Raw genomic sequence first — 20165 nt, forward strand, 5'->3', positions numbered from 1 at the left:
TATATACCTATTCACTTATTCTTTTAGAAACAAAAGTTTGTTTTTATTTGTTTGTTTGTTTTTTTATAAAATTTTATTTAATTTTCAAACATAAAAGTAATATTCATCAACACACATTGGATACTATTAGTATAGGGTATTTTTCATACAAATTCAGGAGTCAGTTGTACATCAACTATATCCTTAATGTGCCATCGAAGTGTTAATGCATTGCCTTCGAGAGGTATCATATATTTTTCAACAGCAAAATATAAAAGAAAAATGGAAGCTTCAAAACACCATGAAAGCCTTCCTCCCCTCCCTTACACACTCACAACCTAAGTTAGCTCAAGAAACTCATTTACTTTATCATGTTCTGGATATTTCATAGCTAGACTAGAATCGAGTGGGCGAGGAATCGTGTTATTTAAGTAAGCTGTTTCCTCATAACAGAGTTACACCACTGGCCACATGTCCCCACATTGTTTTTTTTTTCATATATTTTTTATTTGCTGGGAGATCGGAGCCTACCCAGGTTTCCTGCTGTATCTGCCATAAGGTACAATTCTGTTGATTGAAAACTCTAATTTTCTTAGCATGGAGAAAATCAACTATTAGTTTCCACTTTATGAAGAACCTTTTCACCTACTAGTTTTTCCTTCATTCTGTCTCTGATTCATGGGGTCTAAGGCATAACATTTCTCCTTGTGGAGAGGGACAAGCAAAGTCTGGCATGTCAGAGTGAGGAGACTTATAAGCCATGTATGCTCCTCAAGAAATTAAAGATGCAAATTGCCTCTTCAGAGAGGAATAGGGCTAGAACTCTAGCGCCACCTATTGGAAGTCAATATTGACTTTTTAACAATCATTGCAATATGACTTAGGAAAAAGTCAAAGCCAAACCAGAATCTCAATTTTCAGACATCTCTGATCCATAAAATGTTTAACCTCTTCGACTGTGAGAATGTCTTTTTGATCATAATTAAGGGTGCGCAGTCACCTGAAACGCGTCAGTTGCATAGCATGTAACTTATATCACTTTTAGAGAATAAAGAAGTTTGTTCATAAGTTTCTTGAGCTGAATTTTCTCCTGTTTGTAACTTTCAGTTGAGCAACCTGTGATACTTCACTAAGCCCTGCGTGTAAAATAAGTGTTCATTAGGAATACTAATGGTGTGGTGGCAAGGCCAGAAACAATGTAAAGATCCGTTGGCAGTTTGGGCAGGCTACTGGGTGGTCCGGAACGTTAGGATGAGCAGATATGTCACATCCATTAAAAGCAGAGGGTTTCAGGCCACTTATAACTGCTTTACAGATTTCTTCCTAATCGCCTAAATATTTTTTTTTCCATCTCTTTCTGATAAATGTGTATTCCATGATTTCATCTTTTAAAAATCCAAAAAATTTTTGTTTGTGCTCTTTTATTTTTTCCTCCCCTTGATCCAAGAACCATAACGTTTTTATTTTTCCATCAACATGGCCATATGCAAGCTTGTATTTTTTTGCAGAACAAGCAGTAGTTTTGAATGGCACCATTCATCTTACCATATAATTTACTGGAAAACAGGAAATAAATTCCAAGTGTGGTGAAATTAGGAATATTCACATTGTTTTGGGGGTTTTGTTTTACGGCTCTCATTATTTGGTAAGAATAACTAGGCAAAAAGATTCTCCAGATCATCACAGTAATAATGAACGTTTTTTATTATTTTAGTAGTGAAAAAAATATGATTTTTTTTAATGTTTATTTGTGTCTCCAAATAGAAAGGCAAAATTGACTTGTGTTGATCGAATAGCTTCTGATAAGTGCTTATCCGAATAGCTGCCTTTGTAACCTGGATACCTCCCGATAATCAGCTGTTCGGTGCCGTAGCTGCATGTGTCACAGCTGTGTGATAGTCACAACACATGCATGGAGAGCCTGTTTGTTGGGTTTTGCACATTTCTGAGGTAAAATCTGTATTTGAAAACAGACTTTCCCATTACTAAAATAGATGATGGTAAGTGCTACTGATGAGATTCTATGTAGATATGAAGAGGGAGGAGCTTTGCCATCTCTTATCTCGGTAATTGGATACTTAGTCTTCACTGAATAATAATACCGTATATACTTGAGTATAAACCGACCCGAGTATAAGCCGACCCCCCTAATTTTGCCACAAAAAACTGGGAAAACTTATTGACTCGAGTATAAGCCTAGGGTGGAAAATGCAGCAGCTACCGGTGAATTTCAAAATTAAAAATAGATGCTCCATACTGTTCATTATGGCCCCATAGATGCTCCATAGAAAGCTGTGCCATATACAATGCTCTGCACCTTTGTTTATGGCCCCATAGATAGCTGTGCCATATACAATGCTCTGCACCTTTGATTATGGCCCCATAGAAAGCTGTGCCATATACAATGCTCTGCACCTTTGATTATGGCCCCATAGAAAGCTGTGCCATATACAATGCTCTGCACCTTTGATTATGGCCCCATAGAAAGCTGTGCCATATACAATGCTCTGCACCTTTGATTATGGCCCCATAAATAGCTGTGCCATATACAATGCTCTGCACCTTTGATTATGGCCCCATAGATAGCTGTGCCATATACAATGCTCTGCACCTTTGATTATGGCCCCATAGATAGCTGTGCCATATATAATGCTCTGCACCTTTGATTATGGCCCCATAGATAGCTGTGCCATATACAATGCCCTGCACCTTTGATTATGGCCCCATAGATAGCTGTGCCATATATAATGCCCTGCACCTTTGATTATGGCCCCATAGATAGCTGTTGTGAGTTCCGTTCTTGGGCTCCATCCTGTGGTTGCAAATGGTATTTTTGGGAGTTCTGCTCTTGGGCTCCCTCTGGTGGTTTCAAGTGGTACTTAGCAGCTGCTTTCACTAATCTGTTCCCTGGCCTTGTTATTTAACTGGGCTTTGGGCTGTAGTGGATGCCAGCTGTCAATGTTCCTTCCTGTGGATTCAGTCCTTTCCTGGAAGTTCTCTGTTGGCCAGTCCATTTCAGCTTAAGATAAGTTCTGCTAGTTTTTGGGTGTTTCCCTGCCTATGACCTTTTGTTCAGTTTAAGTTATGTCTCTTTTGTCCAGCTTGTCATCATGAAATATTCCGGCTAGTTGGAAGCTCTGGGGTTGCAGATTGCCCCTCCACACCGTGAGTCAGTGTGGAGATTATTTTTGTAAACTCTGTGTGGACATTTAGTTTTTATACTGACCGCACAGTAGCCTTTTCTTTCTCTGTCTATTTAGATAGTAGTGGCCTCCTTTGCTAAAATCTAGTTTCATTTCTGCGTTTGTCATTTCCCTCTTCACTCACCGTCAATATTTGTGGGGGGCTATCTTTCCTTTGGGGGTTTCTCTGAGGCGAGATAGTTTTCCGTTTCCATCTTCAGGAGTAGCTAGTTCTTAGGCTGTGAAGAGGCGTCTAGGCAGAGATAGGAACGCTCCACGGCTATTTCTAGTGTTGGTGTTAGGAGTAGGTATTGCGGTCAGTAAAGTTACCACCTCCTCAGAGCTAGTACAATATTTGTTTTACCCACTAGGTCATTTCAGTGCTGCTCCGTAATCACTAGGTCATATAGGTGATTACTGTCTGTAGAGCTGCCACCTCCTCTGAACTTGTCCATGATTGGTTTTACCCACCAGGTCATCTCAGTACCACTCCGTAACCACCAGGTCATAACAGATAGCTGTGCCATATAGATTGCTCTGCACCTTTGATTATGGCCCCATAGATGCTCCACATAAAGCTGTGCCATATATATAATGCTCTGCACCGTTGCCCCATAGATCACATAAATCTGTGCAATATACAATGCTGCTGCTGCTATAAAAAAAAACACATACTCACCTCTCTTGCTTGCAGCTCCTCAGCGTCCCGTCTTGGCGTCTCTCCGCACTGACTGATCAGGCAGAGGGCGGCACGCACACTATATGCGTCATCGCGCCCTCTGACCTGAACAGTCAGAACAAGAGGACGCGAAGACAGAGCCGCGCCCGGCATGTGGAACGCGGACAGGTAACTATGAGATACCTGCTCCCGGCATCCCTGGCTCCTTCTCCCGGACAGCTGGTCTCCGGGTGCCGCAGCCTCTTCCTCTGTCAGCGGTCACCGTTACCGCGCCGATTAGAGGAATGAATTTGCGGCTCCACCCCTATGGGAGTGGAGTCCATATTCATTTCTCTAATGAGCGGTCCCACATGACCGCTGAACAGGGGACTAGCTGCGGCACCGAAGACCGTGGGATGGGCAGGGGGAGCGCCAGGAGCGCCGGGACCAGGTGAGTATGTGACACGCTCTCTCCCCCTCACCCACCGACCCCACTGCCGACCGTGACTCGAGTATAAGCCGAGAGGGGCACTTTCAGCCCAAAAATTTGGGCTGAAAATCTCGGCTTATACTCGAGTATATACGGTAATAATCTATTTTTTTATATAGCGCTAACATATTCCACAGCACTTTACACACATTATCATCACTGTCCCCGATGGGGCTCACAATCTAAATTCCCTATCAGTATGTATTTGGAATGTGGGAGGAAACCGGAGAACCTGGAGAAAACCCACGCAAACACGGGGAGAACATACAAACTCCTTGCAGATGTTGTCCTTGGTGGGGTTTGAACCCAGGACTCCAGAGCTGCAAGGCTGAAGTGCTAACTATTGAGCCACTGTGCTGCCCTAATACAGATTTTACCTCAGAAATTAGAATTTTAACCCTGCTGTGGAACAATGAAAAAAATCACTGCTTTGGTACCATGGGGTCTATATGACCCCAGGCTCAAAATCGTCATATTTCATTAAAATTAACATGCTGGCTGTTCAGAATAATCAAGTTTTATTCTGCCATCATTTCAGAGCACAGTTATTAAATCAAACATAACTTTGAAGTGATTTATTTGTCATCATCAAACACAAACTGAAATTTATACCAAAATGCTTTACTAATAACTAAAAGTATTCAAATTCAATAAAAAAAAATGCACAATAAATGCAACTGTGCTGATTTTAGTAAAAACTTAATGACAACGAATGATCTGGCAATAAATTTAGCCCTTGCATTCACTGCACCTCATAGTGCCACGTTCTTCACAAATTAACTTCTTGCAGTCATTGCAAACAAATCTCGTCTTTTTGTCCTTCGATCGAGGACAAACATAGCACCGTTTGCGCTGTCCTGTAACACTGCTGGTGTCACTTGGAAGTGACTAGCCATTGTCTATTTACAATTATATTACAAAACCTGTGAATAAACAGAAAATATTCAAAAACAATGTCAGACAATAAAGGTACTATGGGGTCAGGAGAGTACCCAAACGCAGAAAATTGAAAATAACTTTGAAACAAAATTGAAAAACAAATTCAAAATATCATCAACATAAGCAGAAATATGTTACTTGAAAATACATAGAAGGTCAATGTCTGAGATTGACCAGTTTTAGAAATATTTCAATTTGATCAGCGCTGGGGTCTTTATGACCCCGTGGTCCCACAGCAGGGTTAATAATGACTGATCAATGTTAGCAGAGAAAGAAGCAAATCTCTAATAAGATATATTACAAAGTTTCTTATTTTCACATGTGCTATTGATTTATGAAATAAAAATTAAAACAACAATTTATGCTTTAAGTACTCTACCTCTTTTCTGGAATGTACGGATTTTAACCCCTTCACCACCTTGGGGTTTTCCGTTTTTGTGTTTTCATTTTCTGTTCCCCTTCTTCCCAGAGCTGTAACTTTTTTTTTAATTTTTCCCTAAATATAAGCATATGAGGGACTGTTATTGCAGGATGAGATGTTCTTTTGAATGACACCATTAATTTTATCATAGAGTGTACTGAAAAAACAGTAAAAAACTCACGAGTGCGGTGAAATTGCAAAAAAAATGGAATTCCACCATTTATTGTTGTTTTACTACATTCACTAAATGCTAAATGTGACCTGCTATTATTATTCTCAGGTTCACTACAAAATCGTGGATACCAAACATGTACAGTGGGTGCGGAAAGTATTCCTACCCCTTTAAATGTTTTACTCTTTGTTTCATTGCAGCCATTTGGTAAATTCAAAAAAGTTCTTTTTTTTCACATTAATGTACACTCTGCACCTCATCTTGACTGACAAAAAACAGAAATGTAGAATTTTTTTCATATTTATTAAGAAAGAAAAACTGTATATGTTCTTTTTAATTTAATTGTGGAAGAAAAATGTAAAAAAAAATTAAAAATGGCGCTATTTTCTGAGACCTATAGCATCTCCAATTTTCTGGATCTGGGGTTGATTGAGGGCTTATTTCTTGTACACCGAGCTGATGTTTTTAGTGATGCCATTTTGGGATAGATACGATTTGTTGATCGCCCGTTACTGCATTTTATTACAATAATGAGGCAACCAAAAAAATCGTAATTTTGGTGTTTTGATTTTTTCTTGTTTCTTTGTTTAGCAATTGCATTAATTCTTTCTATATTTTGAAAAATCGGGCATTTCTGAACGCGGCAATACCAAATATGTGTATTTTTCATTTTTTTCAGTTGTTTTATTTTGAATGGGGCAAAAGGGGGGTGATTTGAACTTTTATATTTTTTTAATATTTTTAAAACCCTTTTTATTTTATACTTTTAACTTGTTTCAATAGTCTTCTTAGGAGACTTCAAGCTGCGATCTTTTGATGGGCAGTGCTCATAGCAGATCAGCAATGACAACCACAGAGGTCTCCTACAGACCCCGGGTTGTCCTGCCAGCACATCATAATAATAATGATGCAGATATAACGCTTAATATGAAATACCAGCATCTTAATACATAATGAAAAATAGATCATTAGAGAAAAATAGTTTAATAGATTTCTTTCTTTTGCTGTTGGTACAATTACATATTCACAACACCCTCCTATCCTCTGATAAACTAGTTCCTGTTAAGTCAGACTTGTCAGCCAAAGTCCCCTTCAGGTACCCGATAACGAGGATTTTCTTTTCTATTGCTTCCATGGATATGATTAGCCATGCTCGTGAAGCGACCAGTCATCTACACCTGCTTTCTTAGAAGCTTTGCTTGGAAACATTTGGCATATGTTGATTGGGGTGATGTCCCAATATCGATTGTAGGTCCTGTTTAGTACCTTCAGCTGATTTGTATGTAGAGAACACTATATCTGAGTAAAATTATCTCTAGTTAGCTGGATACATGACTGCAAAGCGGATTTATTTTTTTCATAACATGATGCATACTTCAGAGAACTCCTTACGCCTTCTGGTAACCTCTGACAAAAAGTTTGCAAAAACAATGATCTTGCAACCATAATATTCCACTGTGTTCCGTTGTTTTTTGAATGCTGTCAGTATAGCCACTTAATCCATGAAGTCAAAGTCCTTGACTAGTTTGTTGTTGTCGTTATTTAAGTGTTGTGTTGCCTCCATCTTCTTTAGAGCCCCATGGGTCTGTATTCTCTGTGCATGTTCAACTTTACATTTTGGTTAAGTTCAGGTGTTTCCATTTCACAGAGTTGAATTAAATCTTTCTATGGAATGGATTCCACAGTGATAACAAAAATTCGTAGATTATTTCTTCTAAAACAGTTTCCAAAATCCTCCACTTTCTCCTCTAATTTTCTAATTTCCTTCATCTCTCATTGTCGTCTTCTAGTGATGCATTCTGCTTTCAACAGCCTCTAATCCGTGTCCATGTTGCCTGACTTCAGCTTCCAATTTTTGTTTTTTATAAAGGGATATGACTTCCAGCATCTCTTTTATGTCTGATATGATTCTTTTTTGCGTCTTTAATCATAAACGGCTTATTATTATTCTGAATTTCTTCCTCCTCACCCTTTGAGTGATCTTTCTCTAAGTGTGTTAGCGAGCTGTCTTTGCACTTGATAGGAATGTCCATCAACCATGTTTAGTAGCTGCATTTGTAGCCCTGTCAATTTAGCAGAAGATTTGGCCCTGATTACTTGGACTTATTGTTGACATTGCTTGGCTCCAAAGGTGTGAAGGTCAGGTATGTCGGTGTGATTGGTGCTGCAACTCTGTGAAATGGGTCTTTAGAGGGGTTATAGGAGTTGGGCAAGATCAAGCTCTTGTGTGTGCTGCCTCATATGGTGCCACCATAACCAGAAGTCCTAACAAAAGCTTTTTAATGTCGAACGTATTTTATCTAGTGTTTTGATTGCTTAAGCTACTTTCTTTGTCTTGCAGCACAAGAAAAGAGACAATGTAAGAAAAAATAAATAACGATTTGTAGTAGGAGCTAGAGAAAGGAACAACATACACTTCACCAAGCAGATCATAGATCTAGCAAATACATGCAAAGTCAAGTGCTCTGCACTGTTATTAGCTCTTAGCACATCTTCCTGGCATCAGTAAACATTAGCTCTAGGGCATGCGGCAATTGTCTAAATGGTTATATCAGACCTAATTACCTCAACACAAGTATTTCTTAATGTGAAGTGTGGCCTTCTTTGAGAAAGCAATACACCTGTTCTCTGTGCTGAGCATTTTGTTTCTTCTGATGTGGATCAATATCAGTGCACATTATAAGCCAAATCAATCTTAAGCTGAAATGTATACAAGTCAATACATCTCTGGATTTCATTCCTCGTAGTGGATATCTGGGCTGCAGGAGAAACATTAATATTTATATACATTGCAGGACCTGATATTAATGTGCCATTTGATAGTAAAAGTTCTGCTTCATGCTGTGTAATGCTACCCCCACACAGCCATATCAGCCTCCACATGCGAACATCACACTAGTTTGTGGGTTCTTGTACCAGCAAAATTACATTTTAGTTACAATTGCTGATTTTTATCTTCCAGACCTCACTGGAATATAAGACCCTGCTTACGTCATGCTGTGCAGATTGATAGGGGTGAAGCTTTCAGACCTCCGGTTACAAATTTAGAAACGTAAGCCTTCTAACTGTATAAAATAACAGCTTATCAAATTAAAGAAATCCCTCGCAGATAAATGTTACATAATAATTAGAGATTATATATCTTTCAAGTCAAATGAACATCAGCGGAAAGGCAACTAAGATCGATTTTGCTGTTTATGTTAAAACATATTTGTAAGCATGAATTGGATTGTTTGAATAACAAAACCAGAGAAAAGGTTTAAAAAGACCACCAAAATATACATATATTAAGAAATATCTTTATTAGCAAGGATTAGATCTGCATTAAACAGTCAATATCCTATCTTCAAATATAGATCTAATATGGAATTAAATAATAAAATGTTGAAAGCCGAATTCAGCCAATGAGCTACAATTTAAGTACAATTATGCACGGCAAATTGTAGAAGAGTATTGTCGTACTTGAACTGATTCAATAACAAATTATAGGTCAAGTGACAATAAGCACAGATACCACGATTCATCAAGATCGATGATTTACAAGCCAGTCTTGATGAGGGGCACGTTGGAGCCAGATTCTCCTGATTCAATACGAGGAGTGTGACTCTTAAATGAATCCAAAGCATTGCTGTGCAACTCCAAGTTTCAAAACAATGTTGCAACTTTCCAATGCTTTTTTTGCCAGTTTTCTGGTGTAAAAACGTTGCTGAATCGGAGTCACAGTGATTTTGATAATTAAAAATACTATAATAAAATTAAATAATATAAAACAGTACTGTAAATTGAATTGATATAATGAATAGACAATTGCTGACCCATTTTCTTGAGTGCAGAGAGCTCACGTCACGCCAAACCATGTTTCGCTACATTGCTTTTTCATGGAGTGTTCTGTATCTTTTTTAATATGCAACTAATTCTTGATGATTCTTGTTGGTATCTTTGACTGTGTTTATTTTTTTGTGATCTTTTTGGAACATATTCCAGTTTTTGGTGTGTTCAAATCTGTTATCTGTTTCTTCTAAAATTAGCCTTTTTGTTGCTTAAATAATAACTGTAGAATAACTTACTAAGTAGATGGAGCGATTCTGTAATACAATGTAATCATTTATTAAGTAGATAGAGCAGTCTAATAAGAGATGACAGAATATAGTCTACCTTTATAGCAAGCGTAGCCTTGATCTGTGTCTTATCAACTATGCAGTGAATGATAACATTTTGCCTGCAGCCACCATGACGGGAGCTTAGGAGTCAGCTGCATACAGTTTTAGGCTATGTTCACATGTCCAGTAATCATCAGTTATCACTGATCCTGTCCTGCAGCAATCCATTGACAAACAACTTGTGCAGTTTCAGGCTAAAAAAAACCTGATTTCAGCTGGATCTGAATTTTTAACATTGAAGCCTATGGAAAGCGGATCCATTCTTCTATTTTAAAAGGATCTGTTTTTTGCTTCCTGGATCATTTAATGCATCCGTTTTCCATAGACTTCAATGGATGGATCCAGTTGAAATAATTCTTTTTTTTAATTATTTTACTTTTTTGTCAACAGATTGCTGCTGGGTCCAGATGATTGCTGTTCATGTGAACATGGCCTTAGAATGGCAGCTGTGTTCTGAATTGTATTATTCATTATATTTATGCATGGTATTTGGAGTTCTTTATCAGAAAAAAAATCTCTGATCAATAAAATATATATGGTAGAAATAAATTACATCAGAATTCTCACCTTCCAGTTGTCCATACATGATGCAATCTTCCTTTGACCTGACAGTGTGGTGAGTTTTTAATTCTGAAATGACGTTTGAAGCGAACACGGAGAGATATTTCTCTCTATTATGAAGCATTAATAACAGGTATTACTGCACGTACATATTCTCATACAATAGCTGATTCAATTCTATTATTGTGGAGTTTAATCAGTAATAACAACCAAGAAAAAGTCCTTAATCTGTTACGACTAATGGAACAAATTTCTGTCTGTCACATCGAATCATTTTAGTAACACAGATTCACCGGGGAATGGTGGAAATTCCCTGCAGTCTCTGGTGTCTTTGTATCAGGACTGTCAACACTGATAATTTACTGGCTAGATTTTATAATGAGCGCGATTTCTGTATAACCTGTAGCGTGCCCCGTTTGGGGTTCTTATGTGATGTTGTTCTATTATCGACATCAGTGAATGAAAAATCCAGCATGTAAGTTTCCCATAGAAGCAAATAGAGGATAATTTACTGATCTCGATGCTGCTGACCACGGGAAACAACATGTACAGCAATTGTGGCGTGGTGCGGCACTGGGCCCTGTGTGACTACGTCTGTACAGAAAGGAACGAGATAAGGCTCTGTTCACACCACACACTAGGAGAACGTCCCAATATATACAATACATCACCCTTTGACTCCCACTGTGAAGGAATTGTATACCATGTAGTCTGCTATGCTTTGTAACACAAAAAAGAAAAAAATCCTGTATCTTAACGTATAATTCCTAACTGTATGTCAATGACTGGTGTGACATATGTCAGGATTAGCGGATGCCTTTCCCTGAGCGTAGCCTAAATAGCAAGGTCAACTCGGCCACATCTTTACGCAGCTGTCACCATGATGACATATGGCGCGGCCTGCTCCTTGCCCTCACCACTCGCCAACCTTTTACCCAGGCCAATACTGTATGATAAGGAGATTACACACACCACAAGGACGATGAATTCTGTTCTTGGAAAATAAAAAGAAAGCTGCAGTGAGAAAACCCTCATATTCCACATCTATTTCATTATTTGCCTTAGCTGAAAGCCTCAGCAATCAATGCTTAATTAAAAATATTCTTAATATGCGCTACGTCCTAGGACTAAAATATGATGGAGACCTTTTTTTTTTGCACTTTTATATCAGGGATTCAGCATAAGATGGGAAAGTGCTGATGTGAGACGGAGAACCAGAGACATATTTTATCTGAAATCCCATCCCTACCGTCCATATATTGATTGTCTCCTTCTTGGAGACTTTATGAAATGATTGTTTCTGCTATTGTTGCAAAAATAAAAGAAGAAAAGCCGAGGAGCGTCTCACAACTTTTATTTACACAGAAGCAGGGAAATTGATTATGCACGTTTAGAGAGATTGAATAGGGTGGAATTAGGGGATATACTGTACATGGATTTTGTGACAGGGACTATGACCTCTGGTAGTTTATTATTGAGAAAACAAATAACGTCAGCCGCAGCGGTCAATGGAAAGGAGAAAATCAAAGGGAGCTATTTAGAGTCTTGTTTAACCCTTGTAGACTTGAAAGGTGTCCTAATGTCATTGACCAATCAATACATTGCAAAAGCTAAAGAAATAGCCTAATTGTGAAAGTCAACTGTATTCTATCAGTCACTGATTAAGCCTGCGTTCAGACACTCAGGTTTCTTATCCAATAAGGTCCCATTTATATTATAATGTAAAATTTTCACCAATGTAATAATGTGGACCCCACTATTTGCCCCTTACAGGGACATTTCTGTAGTTACCAGTTTCTGTGCAGTTATCGATTATTTTATTTTATGAAGCACGTTCCATTCGAGAGCTCTGTATAAATTAAAAAAAAGGGTTTAAGTATATTAAATATCATAAGACAAACAAGTATAAAACATTAGCTCGATTAGTGACTAACTGGCATAGAATCTCCAAGGGAAGGTGACAGTAGGTGATGGTCCAAGCTGCTCATACAATGTAGTAGGAGCAGAGTCATTGTAGGCTTTCTATGTAGATATGGCAACTCAGGCTGCTTTTGAAGATGGAAAGAGTCCATCGCATTGAAATGAATACGAACTGAGCCGCGGTAGCTGAAAATGGTAACTGCACAGTCTACAGAGCTATAGTGTCCCAGCTCCATACACTGTTTACTTTTTTCCATCAGATAAGTGATGGTGCCAGTCTACCACCAGGCTAGTATAATAACCTATTCTATGGATAGGTCATCAGTTTCCAAGTCTCAGGCAATTTTTTACTTTTTTATCATTATTATTAAGTCATATTATTTCTAGCTTTTGTAGTGCTTGAGGAGGAAGCTGAAATGGCTGCCCAATTGGAAATGGAAGATACTCTGTGTAGCACATTTAGGAAGAAGTGTGTTCATGTACTCCTAGCTATCCAATGAATGCTCTGTGCACAGCCGCTAAAATTCTTCTTGAGATTGTTAACTCCTGTCCTCATAGAGTTAACATCAGAGTAAAGTATCCCCTTAGCCCTCTAGTACCAGAAAGCCGCCTATAAGTTGCATTCGTATCATCCTGTTTGGCAGAATACATTCAATGCTGATTAGCTATAGTCTTTTGCTTGCTCCCCATCAGAGGACACAGGTCAAACTAGTTTGATTGGGTGTACCAGTCTAGAACTTTGATCCACAAAAAGTGTCTCAAAACTACTTTTAATTCTGTCTTGATTGAGGCATCAAATTATAGATGCTGCCTATAACAGTCACACTATGCAAAGGGGAAAGTGAAGGTGAAGCGAAAAAGAGGAAGTGCACAGAAAAATAGATGATGTAGTATTTTGTGACTAGAATCTACAGACTGGAAACTGCAAAATAGTGCAGGATACTTAGTCATGTGGTAGTCAGAAATAGTGTTATTCCTCATGTACACACGACATCTTAATCCAAAAAGTCACTGGAAAAAACAGAGCTTTAAGCCAACAAGCATAAAAATTGAGGGAATTATGTGGTAGAATGCAAATTGTATTGGTACCCACTGTGCATAAGGTGCCCCGTATGCATTAGATATCTGTTGGCAGAACGATGGTTGATCATTCATTCAGCAAGTAGCTATCTCTTCCAACTCCTCCATATACAGGAGCACTCACTCTGCCGAGCATTCCTGGGTTCTCTACAAGAGAGCCACTGACAGACTCACCTAGCGGCAGCTTATCTTACCGAGAACCAGAGATGAGTGAATATATTCAAGTAGAATTTAACTCTACTTTGAATTTTACAAAAATCCACATTCAACAAAATGCAGATTTTTTTGTAATTTTGTAAGAGTTAGCAAAATAGCTGTTGCTTTCTGCCATGTTTCTAAAACGTAAAGCACCATTACTTAAAAATAAAAAAAATCTTATATTCACCTCTCAAGCCCCTCTACTCCTCACCGTCATGTGTCTGGACCTCCCAGCATCTTCTGATCAATGCCACTTGCACTGAAATCCCTAGGTTCTGAACATGCATGAGTAATGTTGTGGCTCACATCATGACATCATGACCATTTGGAAAACTTGCTCAGCACCTTCTTGGGCCTCATTGGAGCCAGAAGACCCAGCCTAGCATGAGGCCTGGGATTTAAGCACCAGTGGCGGTGATCAAGAGATACAGACAGTATCAGACGGGTGACGGTGAGATACCAAGGGGCTGGAAAGGTGAGCGGTAAGGTGAGAATAAGAATTTTCTTTTGTTTTTTTTACATATTATGTTTAACATATTGTGTTGTTGGGTCTGGAAATACCCCAGAGCATAATCAGGAACATTACACTCTCAGCGAATAACTTCTCTACAAATCAAATTTCAAATTTGAATTTTGACTGATCCACTCACCTCAGCTGGGACCAGAAGGATCGTCAATCTAAAACACGCAAGACCCCTATGTCCCTCGACATAATCTGTCAGGGTAGACTGTTGGCGGCGCCCATATACTTTATGCTGTCAGTTGAGCCTGCCGATATTGACTTTTTGGCCGTCATTAGCCTAATGAGTCTAATCTGCTAATCTGCATGGTTGCTTTAAGAGGCCAAAATGTTTATTTCCGTCAGGTGGAAATTAAATTGTGTGGCTGTAACATCTGTGCCACTATCTGGTTTGGCTACTAGGCGATGCTGTGCCTTCGTTACCGGTGGTGGTTGACAGCATCAGACCTGATTTATTCCTGGGACTTTGGCGCCAATGAGATCAGAGAACTATGGGTTTAATTGTCTGGTTTTGATTTCTCCTTTCTGAGAACCCCTAATGGAGCTGCCTGCTATTTAAGCCCCTGAGTCTCTGATGTCCATTTCCAGTCAGTCAGTTTTGCTACCTGACTTGTCCTCCTATCCCTGCTTGGAAACTGTCCCTGCTTCTGGTTCGCTCTTGCAGACAGCAGCCCTTCCATGGAAGCATCCACTGGACCCTGTTGTAAGGCCAGCCAGATCCTTGTACAGGAGTTAAAGGGTGAAGGAGGGCTGTTTTCTCTAAGATATACCACGTCTCTCTGAGGTAGCCATTTTGAGCCTGTGGCACAACATCTGACAGTTGCACAACATCTGTCTGGTCTTCATAGTGACTTGTGGGGATCTGTATGACGTTTTTATTTATTTTCTTTATCCTTTTTATGGTGTATAATAGGCTTAGAACTAGAATATCCAACCGCTTTGTTGAAAATTTCTGGTTCTAATCTGTGCTTTCACAGCTCTTCTAATGTGAGAGTAGCAATAATAAATACACAAATATTGTAATTGTGCAACAATGGATGTCATTGAAAAGATATTTTGGAATACAAGCTTGCTACAGACTAAAGAAAGCCATCTCCTGATGATTATGGAGTAGTCCTAATTATTTCCCAGTCTATCAATACTTAATATATTTAGTATTCTCTGCATAGAGTGTAAATACAGAACACAATACACTAATTATAAGCAGACATTCCTTAATCGCTTGCAATAAAACTATTCAGTGTATAGTGCAAAATGGCCCTGAATACTAATAATATGTGTCTTTTATTCCAGCTACACTCAGACCAGGATGGTGAAGATGGATCATTAAAATATGTTCTCTCTGGAGATGGAGCTGGAGATATATTTGTGATCGATGAAAAAACTGGCGACATTCATGCAACAAAACGTCTGGACAGAGAAGAAAAGTCATCGTATATATTACGTGCCCAAGCTGTGAACAAAAGAACAGGGAGACCTGTTGAGCCTGAATCTGAGTTTGTCATAAAGCTTCATGACATTAATGACAATGAGCCAAAATTTACCAAGGAAGTTTACACTGCCACTGTGCCAGAAATGTCAGAAGTGGGTAAGTGTGGCCCCTGTTCCTTTATATATACAAGCAAATGGAAATTCTGTCTGTTCGGAGGATTGATATTTGCTTTATGACTATTGTTAGGATATATAGAAATGAAGGTCTCAATTAAGTAAACTTATCACCTAAAGACTGAAGGCAGAAGAGTCTGCATTACATGCTTTCTTATTTTCTCTAGACATATGATATGATAACTATAGAGCAATTATTTACATCTCATTTGTCAAAGACAGTGGGAGAAATGTATTAAGAATGGCGTTTCATGTGCTAGAATAATCTTGGGCCCGCCCTAGTAAAGCGCCTCTTTATTACTTTTGGCCCCACTTGTGCTGTCTATATACCACAAAGTGAAATAATTGCTGGTGTACATTTCAATTACAATTTATGCCAATTTCTGGCATAAAGTATTGTAATGTACAGGGCATTGTTTGTCAATGTCCCCTAATGCTACACCCCATCTACTTTAAAAAGAACAGTCAAGAATGGCGTAAAGATAATTCTGTGAAAACTATTACAAAAAATCAGTGTGGGACAAAATCTTTAACTTTTTCCAAAAGTAAATCATTTACTTATTTCCCCCAAATATCTTCTGTAATGGCTGCCATCTACAAATAAAATGGTTAAAAGATTACGGCTCTACAACAATTTGCCATATGTTCTTCTTCCTACCCAAAGGACTCAGAATGTTTTTTCTGACAAGATTCAGTCTTGGGGGTTGTTCTCGTGACCATAACATGGTCGTATTTTTCTGGTCAGTGTTGGGGTATGTGCACACGGCGTCTTTTTCTGGCAGATTGTGCCTAAAAATTAATCCGAAAAAGCGTTTAGCAAACGTTATGCATAATGAACACATGCGCTGCAATGTCAAAACGACTTGCTGTGCAAATGTTACATCTTATGAAAGCAGTGAAGCAGCTAAAAGTAGTGACCTGATCATTTTTCAGGTGGCTTCTGCTTTTCTGCTTGGAAACCAAAACTATTTTAGATGTAAATTTAAAAAAGCCTGTGGCAGCAAAGCAACCCGACTAGCAAAAGCCGTCAAAGACGCTTCAGAAAAATAACACTGACGTTTTCCTGATGAATCTTCTTCTTCAAACATTATGCAGGCATAACGTAGGCACATACCCTTCTGGCCCAATTGCGGGCCTAACTGCGAGTCTTCTGATTTAAACAGCTTCATAAGCATATGTAATACTATTAGTTAAGGTCATTAGACTCACAGTCGGGACTTGTGGCCATAACACAGATTCTATAAGGTCACTTAAATAATTCCTGATCATTCAGTTTAAAGTGCACCAAATTTATTAAAAGACGTGCACTTTTCAATACCTTTGACGTTATTTACTTACTTTTTTATCTGTCAGTAGGAGCAATATTCCCTCCTTAACCACATATATGGTGTGACAGGGTCACTGGCAATGTATGTGAGGGGAGAGATGTGTCACAAAGGTAGCTATCTTTTGTTATGTGAAACTCAGAACATTTCTCGCCAGCATGTTATGTGCTGAGGTGGGTTAATTGGTCATGACAGGGTTGGGTTCTTTGTGAGTGGCTTTAAGGGATGGATGGTAGGGCCATTCACAATATCGCCTCCCTAAGGGTGTGGATCAGGAAGCTAAATTACCACAATGGGCATGCAGTTCTTTGAAATGTACACCATTAACAAGTTCTTTCTATCTGTTGCTGCATTCCTGAGTAATTAGTGTTTCCATCCATATGCAAATAAGGAGGGAATTGTAGCCTCCTTCACAAGTGCTGGTGATTCCAGTATCCATGTCTGTGTGCTGTCCATGTTCATGTGATGTCAGTGCGCTGTCAGTATGACATGTATGGAATGAAATGCAGCATAGAAATGAAAGAGTTTTATGTTTTAAAGATTTTCAAAGATAGAGATAGATAGTGGTGAGGAACATGATAGTAATATGTCAGTGTGATTTCTAGTCATTGCTGTGCATGCTTATTTTTGTTTTTATATTTATTGTTCAAATAATAAATAAATAGATAAAAATGGTGTGTAATCTCCCTTAATTTTTCTGAGGTAAAGCCGACAGCTGGGGGCTGATGTTAATATTCTGGGAAGGGGCCAATAGCCATGAAGGTTCCCAGGCTATTAATATCAGCGCACAGCTGGTTGCTTAGCCTTTACTGGTTATTATAAAGGGGACCCCCCAAAAGAATGACGTATGGTTTCCCCTATACTTGCAAACCAGCAAAGGCTAAACAGAAAGTTGTGGGCTGCTGTTAATAACCTAGGAAGGGGGCATGGATGTTGGCCCCCTCCCAGATTAAAAACATCAGCCCTGTCACCCCAGAAATGGCGAATCCATTACATGCACCAATTCTGGCACTAAGCCTCCATTCTTCCCACTTGCCCTGGTGCAATGGCAAGTGGAGTAATAGTTGTGGGCTTGATGTCAGCTGTTTAATGTTCGTTGACATCAAGTCCAGGAGTTAGTAATAGAGAGGTGTCTATCGGACATCCGCATTACTAACCCTATAGTCAAATTTTATAAAGACACAGAAAATAGACAGGAGTAAAATTCTTTAATTGAATAAACACTCGCTGACCCTCTTTTACCCATTTATTTACCAAAAAATAAAAAAGCTAAATTATAGTCTCCTTTCTCCCAATAATCCATTAATGCCCATGTCCCACGATGATCTGGATGTTTTGATGAGCGGTCACTTCACTGATGCGACCATTTACCACTCCAGCCGATACACACTGAGCTGAGAGTGAGCATGCGGCTTTGTGTGACTGTCAATAACTTTAATGACGCCACCGCCGGTCACATGCAGCCACATTCTCATGCTCAGCTCAGTGTGTTCTGGCTGACATGTCAAATAAATGGCTAAAAGAGGGTCAGGAAGTGTGTCTTTATTAAATTTGACTATGGGGTTAGCAATGGGGGTGTCTGATAGGCACTTTTCCATTACTAACCCCTGGGTTTGATGTCACCGGACATAAAAAAATCATTTTTGGGAGAGGTCCCCATTATAATAACCAGTAAAAGCTAAGCAAACAGCTGTGAGCTGATATTAATAGCCTGGGAACCTTTATGGCTATTGGCCCCTTCCAAGAATATTAACTTCCTGTTGTTGGTTTTCCCTCCGGCCACATAGTATATAGCACAGCCACGTAGTATATAACAGCCCACGTAGTATATAACAGCCCACGTAGTAAATAGCACAGCCACGTAGTACATAGCACAGCCCACGTAGTATATAGCACAGCCCACGTAGTATATAGCACAGCCCACGGAGTATGTAGCACAGCCACGTAGTATATAACACAGCCCACGGAGTATATAGCACAGCCCACGGCGTGTATAACAGCCCACATAGCATATAACACAGCCACGTAGTATATAACAGCCCACGCACGCAGTATATAACACAGCCCACATAGTGTATAACACAGCCCACGTAGTGTATAGCACAGCCCACATAGTGTATAACACAGCCCACGTAGTGTATAACAGCCCATGTAGTATATAACACAGCCCACGTAGTATATAGCACAGCCCACGTAGTATATAACAGCCCATGTAGTGTATAACACAGCCACGTAGTATATAGCACAGCCCACGTAGTATATAGGACAGCCACGTAGTATATTGCACAGCCACGTAGTATATTGCACAGCCCGCGTAGTATATTGCACAGCCCACGTAGTATATTGCACATCCCACGTAGTATATTGCACAGCCCATGTAGTATATTGCACAGCCCACGTAGTATATTGCACATTCCACGTAGTATATTGCACAGCCCACTTAGTATATAGCACAGCCCACGCAGTATATTGCACAGCCCACGTAGTATATAGCAATGTGGGCATCATATCCCTGTTAAAAAAAAGAATTAAAATAAAAAATAGTTATATACTCACCTTCCGTTGACCCCCGGATCCAGGCGAAGTGTTTACCGATCTCCTCGCGCGTTCTGGTCCCAAGAGTGCATTGCGGTCTCGCGAGATGATGAGGTAGCAGTCTCGCGAGACCGCTACATCATCATCTCGCGAGATTGCAATGCATGGAGCGGTCACCGGAGCATCGCGAGGAGTGGGAATGGCCTGTTCTGGATCCGAGGGGCCGACGGACGGTGAGTATATAACTATTCTTAATTTTTTTAATTATTTTTAACATTAGATATTTTTACTATTGATGCTGCATAGGCAGCATCAATAGTAAAAAGTTGGTCACACAGGGTTAATAGCAGCGTTAACAGAGTGCGTTACACCGCGGCACAACGCGGTCTGTTAACGCTGCCATTAACCCTGTGTGAGCAC

At 39.4% G+C, this 20165-nt stretch overlaps 1 protein-coding gene across 5 annotated transcripts in view; it reads left to right on the forward strand.

Annotated features, from left to right (window-relative positions):
• LOC143782357 (cadherin-6-like) overlaps positions 1–20165 on the forward strand; it is a 428058-nt gene that overhangs the window by 263564 nt on the left and 144329 nt on the right. For all 5 annotated transcript variants that reach the window (XM_077269722.1, XM_077269721.1, XM_077269720.1 and 2 more), the window contains one exon: positions 15574–15868. In XM_077269722.1, coding sequence (XP_077125837.1) covers positions 15574–15868 — 295 coding nt within the window. The remainder of the gene's footprint in view (positions 1–15573; positions 15869–20165) is intronic.

Source organism: Ranitomeya variabilis, chromosome 6 (assembly GCF_051348905.1).
Source record: "Ranitomeya variabilis isolate aRanVar5 chromosome 6, aRanVar5.hap1, whole genome shotgun sequence".
In the NCBI taxonomy this organism is placed as follows: domain Eukaryota; kingdom Metazoa; phylum Chordata; class Amphibia; order Anura; family Dendrobatidae; genus Ranitomeya; species Ranitomeya variabilis.